This window comes from Anabas testudineus, chromosome 13 (genome assembly GCF_900324465.2).
Source record: "Anabas testudineus chromosome 13, fAnaTes1.2, whole genome shotgun sequence".
NCBI lineage: Eukaryota > Metazoa > Chordata > Actinopteri > Anabantiformes > Anabantidae > Anabas > Anabas testudineus.
Genome location: NC_046622.1, coordinates 2037715 through 2048303, shown reverse-complemented (window position 1 = coordinate 2048303; position 10589 = coordinate 2037715). Strand labels below are relative to the sequence as shown.

The following is a 10589-nucleotide window of genomic DNA, read 5'->3' as shown; positions in this document are numbered from 1 at the left end:
CCTCCATGCTCCATCGGGAGCGCCACAAAGCCTGCCGCCGCCCTAGCAACCACCGCGCCACCGCCTCTGCCCCGGCAACAGGACGTCGTCAGGACTGCTGACCCCTGACCCCATCACAGCTGCTCAGCCATCGCATATCCCACAATTCCCTGCTCTCTGCTCACTCCCGTGACCAAGGGGTCACAGACGTGAATCAGCAGTGAATAAAAAGTGCATCGCTTTCACTTTGTCCTCTGTCCATTCCTTAAGTAAGGAGGAGGGGGGAGCAATCAAGGAGAAGTAAGGAGAGGAAACATGAACAGTAGAGGAGAAAGGAGGAGTTGAAATCTCAAAGGTGCTGTGATGATACAGTGGCAACTGGACTGGACCCACAAGAACCCACAGTGACCCAGATGTCAACAACACTGTTTTTATTTAAACTGTGTCCTGTCCAGAAGTGTAGCATACAACATGGAGTCCTGGATGCTGTGTGCTGGACTGTAACTTTCTCAAGATGTAATTAGGGTGTAGCAGGCTCCTCTTGATTGGGGATCACTTAAAGGAATAATCAGCCAGTTTGTGTGAAGTCTGTGTGAACACAGGAGAAGAGGACAAACTTGAATTCTATGATTTATTATTCTATTTAGTTAGTTATTAGATTAGTTTGAGCATTTCATTAAGACACATTACTAAATCTTAAGTTAAGATGCTGTAACTCCTCCTGCTTTAAGTTTGACTCACTTCACTTACCATAGTTTGCATAGATCAAATGTCAAAGTATTATCTTAGACTCTCCAGTTCCCCTCAGCTGCAACTTTAAGCTCATTGTTTTAGAGTTTAGTTTCACTCTCATGACTGTCAGGACTAGTTTCCTGCTGATGTACCATGTACTGATGTGAAACTTCCTTTTCCTTATTTAGTACTATGATAACTATGATAACTATAACAATTACACAGGACAACTTCAGTGTCACTGGCTGGAGATGAACTGGTTCATTAGGATTCCCTGTGATTACAGAGTTGTAACACAGGTAATTTGTCAAATAAGACAAACACATAAATAAAGACATGTTGGAAACCATCTTAGTTATCCCCCAGAGGGCATCTGACCTCCTGCTGTTGTCTTGTTGGTAGTTTCCCGGGTACTATCAGTAGACAGACTTCCTGCTTGTTTGTTCGTACAACATACATGACGCAGTCTGAGGTGGTGGAAAATCAGAGGTACAGCAAGGTGCACAGAGAGAGAGAAGAAGTACGTCACAATAAAAACAGCAATTAAATGAGGTGCACTTAGAGTCAGAGTCAGAGGGGGACTGAGCCATCCAGTGTGTCTGTGTTTGCAAGTGTGCATCTTGGTTCCAGGTGCTGTCCCCAGTGAAACCTGAGCTTCTCTTTATTAATAAATAATGCATCTGAACTGGTCAGCTCATCAGTCAGCTCACAAGGTAGACTGCTCCAGCTTATTCTGCTGTCTGCCCTCCAAAAGAAACACACACAAACACACACTGAGAGGAACAACAGAACACGACACAACATCAAAGTCGCAGATAATCGGACTGTTTTCAGGTTCAGGATTCAATTTCAGGGATTTTTGATTATTCTCTGTCACCTGGAGCGGCTTCAGCGATCATGAATCCTGAATAGTAAGTGTGGTTTCATTCTGTATGCTGTGTTACTGAGGTGGACATGTGCAGTTCTTCCATGGCACAGCTTTATACCATTAGCATTAACGTTAATATTGACTGCAAACACAGAAGAGAATGAGTCTGACCTTGTAGGTTCCTAGAGACTTGTCCTAAGTATTGATTAATAATTATCAAAGCTGGGTATGCAGCATTCAGGGGGTTCTGCAGACTTGTGATTTATGAACACATTTTAGTTTAATCCTATGTATTAGGATAGATGTTATAGGTGTACATGAAGTACAGTAATATCATATTTTTAATTAACTCAGAGGTAGGTAGGTTCAGCTACGTGCACAAAAGTACACATAGTACTAATACACTGAAAAAGTGAATTAGTTTATTTTTCACTTCTATACAGCTAAACAAATATATTGTAGGATGTACAACATGTTGAACTGATTTCAATGTTAAGTTGCAACATGTCCATAAATGTCTTACAAATATCCAGAGTACAACACTCAACACTCTGAATACAGTATTATTACACTTCTTTATCTACTCACAGCACAGACAGATAAAAGTTTAAAGGATTTTTTATGTGTTGCACAGCTTATATTTTATGATTTCATGCTTCTACTTGTTACATGTTACATAAAAACACATTTTTAAGTCTAATACCTCACACACATGAAACACTATAGAAACCAAACCCCCAAAGTATTCTACTGAAATCACATGAACTATTTTACCTGTGCACGAGATGAGGTTTCAATACAATACTACTATTTGGAGTTTTGATGGTAGTTTTCTTTTATCCAGTGTATTCCAGTAGGTAAGTCACCTCTTAATAGACTCAATAGAGAAACACTTAACAGTAAATATTTAACAGTGTTGATCATTTTTTCATTTCTACTAAACTATGAAATAATTACAGGGTTTCAAATGTTCATGGTTGGGATTTCAGGCACGGGACAGAGGTCAACCTGGGCACTCGGGCTCATCTGTTACGACACAGCCCCATGTGCTGTGAGCTGCACTGTTGTTGTATTTGTGTTCTGACACCCGTCCTTCATGGTCGCATTACACTCATGAAGTTGTGCTACAGATGGGCAGGTGGTTTTAGTGCTGTGGCTCATCGGTGTATCTAGAAAACACTTTGTTTGGATTTGATTTAATGTATGAGACTGAACAGAAACATGAACATGAGGAGCCACGCTAAAGGTAAGAAGTAAATGGTCGTTTGTTCTCGTGACCAGCTCTTTTCTACACACTGGGTTTTTATGTCTTGTGTTCTGTATCTATATGTGTTTGTGTGTGTTTTATATTTTAGTGACTACTTGTTCAAACTTCTTCTAATTGGTGACTCTGGAGTTGGAAAGTCATGTCTGCTGCTACGCTTTGCGGTAGGCCTTCAAAAACACACACACACACACACACACACCAACTTTATTTTATACATTTGTTGATCGTAAGTCAACCCCTCACTCCAGGATGACACCTACACTGAAAGCTACATCTCCACCATTGGAGTCGACTTTAAGATCAGGACCATCGACATGGACAGGAAGACGGTGAAACTACAGATCGTAAGTGTTGAAGGAGTTGTCAATCGTCATGTAGGCTCAGTGTATTTACAGAGTCAGGACTAGGTGGCACTTCATCTGTGTGTGTGTGTGTGCACGTTTCCTCAGTGGGACACAGCAGGTCAAGAGAGGTTTCGAACCATCACCTCCAGCTACTACAGAGGAGCTCATGGCATCATCATTGTCTACGATGTGACTGAGCAGGTCAGTGTCTTATTTACATTATAATTGTTAGAATTTGAATACCGACGTCTCTCCTCCTCTGCTTTTCTTTCTCTCTTGTCTCCTCAGGAGTCCTTTAACAATGTAAAGCAGTGGTTGGATGAGATAGATCGTTACGCCTGTGAAAACGTCTCTAGGCTGCTGGTGGGAAACAAGTCTGACCTCGTTAGTAAGAAAGTAGTGGATGCAGCTACTGCTCAGGTAACAGGCTGCAACTGTTTAAATATGCTGCCTCCAAATACTGTCAAACAACTCCAAGCTCCACACCAGCAGCAGTGAGACTGTAATGCTCATTAAATTCCAGAAAACTGATGCAGTTTTCAAATACTCAACATAATATAAAGCAGTTACACCACCTACGATATTGAATTGCCTTCATGCCATCAATAATTTACAGGATTTCCACAATGACAACTTGTTCACAGTTACCACAATTTCACCTCTCACACATGAAGAGTTTTGAGAACTTTTGTTTATAATACTTTCAGCTGTAGTGTTGATTTATTGATGTACGTTCTATATTAATGATAATTCATTATTTTTACACTAACTATTCCTCCTGTTTTTTTTACTTCACCCCTGATTCTCTCTCTCTCTCTCCAGGAGCTGGCATCGTCTCTGAAGATCCCCTTCCTGGAGACCAGTGCTAAGAGTTCTGATAATGTGGAGAGGGCTTTCCTTACCATGGCCTCTGAGATCCACAAGCGCCTGGCTAGTGAGGGAGGAGGAATGCAAGGTGACTCATTGCAGGCCAGGGCCCAGAGTGCCAAGATCAACAGTGCCCCTGTGTGGCTGGGAGGGGAAAAGCAGACACAAGAGACCAGTAATTGCTGCTGAACATGAGGCAGCACTGTGCCGATCTATTATAAGGAATTTACACTCGAACAGAGAGAGACACATCCACTTGTCAAGTTTCTGGACTATGTGACTATGTTGTGACACAGAATTTAGAAATGTTTGCTACCTATGACCTAAAATAACTTCAGGTTTTCAGTTTGGCATTTTTGAGTTAATTTTACTTTGGGAGTTCATCTTTACTGCAAAGCAGAGAAAATGGACCGATGAGCAACAACTGCATGTAACTGCAGAAAAACATTTACTGTCTCACTCCTTAACTTTGAGAAAAAAGATGAAAATTGCAAAAACCTGGAATTGAAAACCCACCACATAAAAACAGCAGCTGAATAATTGATAACCCTACACTGCATTGTAGTACTGACACAGGATGCAGCTTTATGTGACAGTAGTTTGTGGATGAATGTATCCTGTGATTTAATCTGCCAGTTTACATCATTTCCCTCAGAAGTGATTTATTGTAATTACTTGTTTTTGTTTTGCTTGTTGTTGATCGTAATAAAGATATCTTAGGAAACACCATGCAGAAAATATGATCAGAAGATCAGAACAGCAGCAGCAGAGCAGCACTGTGTGTACTGTACATACAGAATCCACAACATGACCACCTGGTGGTGTAAAATAATCTTAATGCACTTTACATAGTGAGGTAAAGATGCTGCAGGAATCCCAGCAAATCCCCCTTTGAGTAGCACTGGGGGACAGTGGAGAGGAACACCTTCAGCATAACCAGGCTCAGGGGGGCATCCATCTGCCTTCAAGATACATGTTGAGGGTGTTGATAGAACAATTATACTGTAAATCAGTTACAGTAAAGCTGTTTAGCTGTGAAGCTTCAGTTAAAAGGTAGTTACAGTAACTGTAACTGTTAGATCCAGGGTTTTGGTTTTGTGACTAGATTAAAAGTCTGCATATATCAGCTTCTGCTGCTTCGATAGTAGCCAAAGCTTTTAATCTGTCTCTTGTGAGTTCCACCTTTAAAATGTAATTTATAGGATTATACAGTGACCTTGTACTGTCTCTGTACACCAGTGAACTATATACACAACTGAATTAATACATTTACATGTAGTCATTTGACAGCCTCTTTTATCGAAAGCAACTTAGAAGGGTAGGCAGGCGTAAGCGTAAGGAGGTCTTGCCTAAGGACCCCTACTGGAGGTAGGCCTGGGATTTGAACCCAGTCTCCCACATGGGAGGCAGGGATCTTACCACTACACTAACCAGCCGTAAATTAACCTCTCTGTGTGTATTTAGCATTCAGACATGTAAATAGAATCACAGTAATCAATAGGAGCAGATAATGGAGGATTACATCACTGATCTGATATGTTTTAGTTTCAGGAAACCAAAAGTGAATAATACATTTTCAAAAGCAAAAAACGAAAGGTGTGGTAAAATGTTCTGTGAGCAAATAAGAAGACAAAGCTTTTAACAGCAGCTTGCATTATTATAGCATTATTAAACCTTTGAAAGGTAAAAGAGTTTCAGTTTCAGTCTTTGCAATTATGACAAATCACTCTACAGTCTCAGAAGGAATTAACCTGACAAACATCACATTTCTCATCATTGCCCAACAACATGAATCAGATGAATCCATATTGTTGCTCTGCTCTGAGTAAAGGATCAATAATTCTTACAATGACACAATGATCCCCTGCAGCTTGATTCATATTTAATCAGGACATTACTTCAACCACAATGGCGTCTATGAAACATCCCGAATCTGTTATAGGAACCATAGAAATAATTAAAGTTCATCTAGAAACACTGAAACCTGTAGTACTCAGCATAAATTCAGCTTTAAATGACTCCTGTGTTTAACCACACTCTCCCCTGCAAAGCTGTGTTAGTTTATAGTATTAAACAATGTTTCACAGACAATCTTCAAACTTAGAGTCAAACAAGTGGATGAAAAGGAATAATACTATCATGTAAAGGTGAACTGTTGCTCCGCCACTAGATGTCAGTCTTGCTCTGCTTTCAGCCCGGTTGCAGCTACCACAGGGACTCGTTGACAAACTGAGCCTGGTTGACAGCACCAGTCACATCTGGATTCTCACATTTTGATGTCTCTGCTTCCTTTTCCTCTTCTCTCCCTCCCTATCCCACCGTTTCTCTTTCAGTCTGCCCTTTAAAGGTTTCACTGCCCTGCTTGTCAAACCACAACCTACCTGTCTGATCCCAATGGCAGGAATTTCATGTCATGTATGAGCTAAAAGGTAAGCTTCAGAAAGAAAATATCCCGTGGAGAGTGGCTTCTCACTCTGTTGCTGCTGTCATTGCACCAGCACTTTTCCTTTTGTCTTGTGAATGCACACTGACGGATGCTGTGGCCATTTAGACCACGTTTGTTGATTGTACAGCTTAACTTTAATATTTAGATTTTTTTTTCAGTGGATATTAAAGATATTTCTGTATACAGTGGCAAGAAAAAGTATGTGAACCTTTTGGAATTTCATGTTTTTTTGCATTAATTTATCATAAATTGTGATCTGATCTTCATCTAAGTCAAGAGTGTGAGTGGAAGAAAATATGTTAACCCTTTGAATACTGACCTCAAAAAAACTCATTAGAGTCAGGTGTTAGCATACCTGAGGTCTTTAGTTTGGAGGTGTGGACCAGAGCTACTTCGACTAACAAAAACGTTTTTGAGTTTGCTCCACACAAGAAGAAGACGCTTATGTGATCCATGCCTCACCAAAAGGAGCTGTCAGAGGATCTACAATCAAGAAATGCTGATTTACATGAAGCTGGAAAGGGTTAAAAAGTGATGTCAAAGACAATTCACCAGTCTACAGTTAAACAATCTACAAATGGAGACACTTTGGGACTGAGGCTACTCTACTAAGAAGTGGGCGGGTCATGTATCTACAGTAGGTAAAACGTTGAACTATCAGGGTGTCATTGGCAGGACTACATCAGCTTGGAGTGACTGGGTCTGTACATCAGCCGAAACTCTTTAGAAGTTAAGTGATGCAACAGCACAATGAACGAAAACACACAACAGAACGTCTTCAGAAAAACAAAATTCCCCTTTTGGCCAAGTCAGAGCCAAAACCTCAACCACAGAGATGCTATGAAACGACTTGAAGAGACGTCACGAGACGTCCAAAGAATATAACAGAATTAAAGCAGTTCTGCAGGAAGAACGGGCTCAAATTCCTCCTGAACAAAGAGAAGACCTTTCTTGTTTTGTGTTAATATTTTAGGCACATTATATTTGTTAATACTTTTCACTTAAATGAAGATCAGATTAAAATTTAGGATAATTTAATGCAGAAAACGATAAAAGGTTCTCCTTCCTTTTTCAACAACATGGCAAAACAATTTCTCCCAGTTTAATAAAGTTGAATCATAGATCTCAGTGCGTCTTGTTGACATGAAAAAATAAAAAATAAAGGTCAATATAAGGTTTGTCCTCTTGTCCAGGCAGAATATATTCTACTGATGTTCTGGATTACGTTCTCTACCGATGTAAATTTAGACAATAATGTCCCCTAGTGGCCTCTGTTAGCGTTACATGAAGAATAAAGACAAGTAGGCTCAACTTGGCCTGTAGGCAGGAGGGATCCAAAACACCTAATCAGTATTGGTACGGACTTTATTTGGTGGAGTAGTTACTGGTTTCAATGTGACCACATTAACTACCGTTTCTTCTTAATACCATAACAAAACACAATGTTTCCTCTACCGGCTACTTTCATCCACTTGCATCAGATAATTGTTTGATTTTAGCAGCCACAGTGATCCCTGATTTCATGTTGCCTTGTAAATGACTCCATATGGTGTGTATGCACATTTAAATTAGGGAACAGTAGAGCACTGGCATCACATCTGATCTGCATCAGCAGACAACTTGAGTTGAGGTGTTGTGATCAGCACTGAGAGACATGTTGGTTGACTGAATCCTTCCTAGACACGATAAGACTTGGCAGCAGGGAAATAATTAGTGGAAGCAAACAAAACCAAAAAGGTCACGCTTAAGAGTAGATTCAAACAGAAATCATGACTCAACTGACAACCTGACAAAGACTCGAGTTACTGGGCAGGTACATTGTGAGGAGATTAATGAGTGGCAGGTGTGCAGCATCAGGTGACTGAAGGGTGTGGACATTCAACAGCTGGTGGAGACAAGATTATTGGCAGGGTCAGACAGAGTGCATGAATAAACAGGACAGATGAAATAATAGTGGAAAAGAAGGCGTTATTACTGGTTAAAGATATTTCTCATCAAAAGCTTTGTCAGTGAACTAGAAATACGACAGATGTCACCTGTGAAGTGTCGTGTTAAATGTTACTCAATAGTTTGAAGAGCATGAGGATGTTGGATTTATGGGGGTGTGGGTGCTGAGCGTTGTGCTTGCCCTCTCCGGCTGTCGGCTCAAGGGGATGATGCAGACATCCCTGCCCTCTGTGGCTGGAGTTAAAGAAGCAAACAGCACAGAGACAGGGAGCTGTGTAGACAGTGAGTAGCCCAGGCTCTCTGTGGTCTCTGTCTGATCCGCAGCCAGTGAAGCCACATCATCAATCATCATGAATAAGAACAGAGGATTGATTGGAAAACCAGAACCAGAAGAATGTTTCACGTTTCTGCTTCATAAATGGTTTATTGAATTACCAATTTAGCCAGAAACCACTTAAAACATGTATAAATATCAAGGTGGATGGACACCAACCATCCAACAGTGCACAAATTAAAGGAAAATTCACATTTACAATTTGGGGCATTCTTTAACTTTGCAGTGTAAGAACCAAGATTTGCTGAGGCAGCAGATGCGTCTCCACCGTGGTGATCCAGTAGGACTGAAGAGTCATCAGGTAGATTTGTTCACCTGCTGAGGTGTGACCAAGAGCCACCCCAGCTGGAGCTGATTAAAGCTGTCGTCACATTAGGATTTAATCTGGAGAAATTCAGCAACGCGAGATAAAAACGCAGGTCAGACAAGAAACGCAGTGGGAAGAGTTGTGACAACACTTTATAAATGTTAACTGTAAATTACACCACTGGTCAGCAACAACTGACTCACCCTTAACCTCTTTCATTGTCCTGCACTGATTGCAGCCAAGCAGCATCCTTACTCTTCTGTTGTTTGTGTTTTTCACCTTCAGCTATGTTAACGTGGATCTAGGTCATTTGTATTTCATGTAAATGTGAAGTCAGTCCCAGAGTCACATGGTTTCACATGTTGTAGATAAACCACAGTAAACTCTGCATGAAGCAAACATACATAGAAGTGAATAAACCATCTTGATTCATAGTCAATGCACATTTTCTTATTCCTCTCCAAAGCTGCAGGATTTTTTACATCTTCTATTTTTTTCCAGACACAGTCCTACTTCTTAATTTACACAACGTTAAACGTTAAAGGTTACGATAAGAGGGACAGTTTAGCTCTGATCTCCTGTGGGAGAGCTCAGTGTTTTGTTAACCCTTCCATTCACCACAACGTCCTCCTCACGAATCTTATTCAGGTCTAAACACTAGGTGGTTGAGTCATGTTGACTCCAGTCTATACACAGAAATATGTATGTACATTTTTGGGTGCTGGTAGAGTTTACAGGTAAATACAGAAGGAGAACCTCCACAAATGTCAGCTGACAGAGGATGTCCACAGTTTTTGTTGTCACCTAACTGCGTAATTCCGCTGTGGTTTCACATTTTCATTTTCTACTGGGATGATAAAAGTCTCAGACACAAGTCTACCTGCTGCCTTTACTGTGTTTTTAGTAAATTACAAAGAGAGACTGGTGACAGCCTCTCATCTCTTGTTTATTTAATCCCTTTTTTACTTATTTGTTTTCCACAGAAGTTTCTATGCTAAGTGCCTCTATCTGTCATGTATATGCAGCTTTCTTCTTAATGCGACTGCTCAACTACAACCTGCTTTAATGAAGTGCTTTTAAAGTTCTAACCCCCCCCACCCCCCGTCCTATTCCCTCCATTCTTCCTCATTTCAGCCTCATCCCAACACATTTCCTTATTCTTGCATCTTAAATACATAAATCTGCTCTCAGCTCACTTTGAAGCACTGATAAACTTCCCTTTTGTTCCTTCTCTGACTCAACAACACAGCAACATTTCTTTCTTTCCATGGAAATACTGATAATCAATACCTAGACTGTCCTCCTTGACTAAACCTATATATTCCTGGTGTCATTGGGTGAGAGGTGGGGGACACCCTGGACAGGTCACCAGTCTATCACAGGGCAGTAGAGCCAAACTCACCACCCACCAGTTAACCTAACATGCATATCTTTAGAAAGCTGCAGTACCCGGAGAGAACAACACACAGAAGGCATCTGGTCGCCCCTGATTTGAACC

At 40.8% G+C, this 10589-nt stretch overlaps 1 protein-coding gene across 1 annotated transcript; it reads left to right on the top strand.

Annotated features, from left to right (window-relative positions):
* Window positions 1-2670: 2670 nt before the first annotated feature.
* On the top strand, window positions 2671-4786 carry LOC113164486 (ras-related protein Rab-1A-like). The gene is made up of 6 exons (XM_026363809.1): window positions 2671-2825; window positions 2935-3007; window positions 3095-3190; window positions 3296-3391; window positions 3479-3610; window positions 4013-4786. Exons 3-6 carry the CDS (start codon window positions 3161-3163, stop codon window positions 4244-4246), a joined length of 492 nt encoding a protein of 163 aa, XP_026219594.1. The 5' UTR covers window positions 2671-2825; window positions 2935-3007; window positions 3095-3160; the 3' UTR covers window positions 4247-4786.
* Window positions 4787-10589: the final 5803 nt, after the last annotated feature.

What these genes read in the sequence shown, in the direction of transcription:
- LOC113164486 (XM_026363809.1), top strand. Translation starts at nt 3,161, where the DNA reads ATGGACAGGAAGACGGTGAAACTACAGATC. An exon ending in AGACGGTGAAACTACAGATC is followed by an intron (nt 3,191 to 3,295) that starts GTAAGTGTTGAA and finishes ACGTTTCCTCAG; the next exon opens with TGGGACACAGCAGGTCAAGA. An exon ending in TCTACGATGTGACTGAGCAG is followed by an intron (nt 3,392 to 3,478) that starts GTCAGTGTCTTA and finishes TTGTCTCCTCAG; the next exon opens with GAGTCCTTTAACAATGTAAA.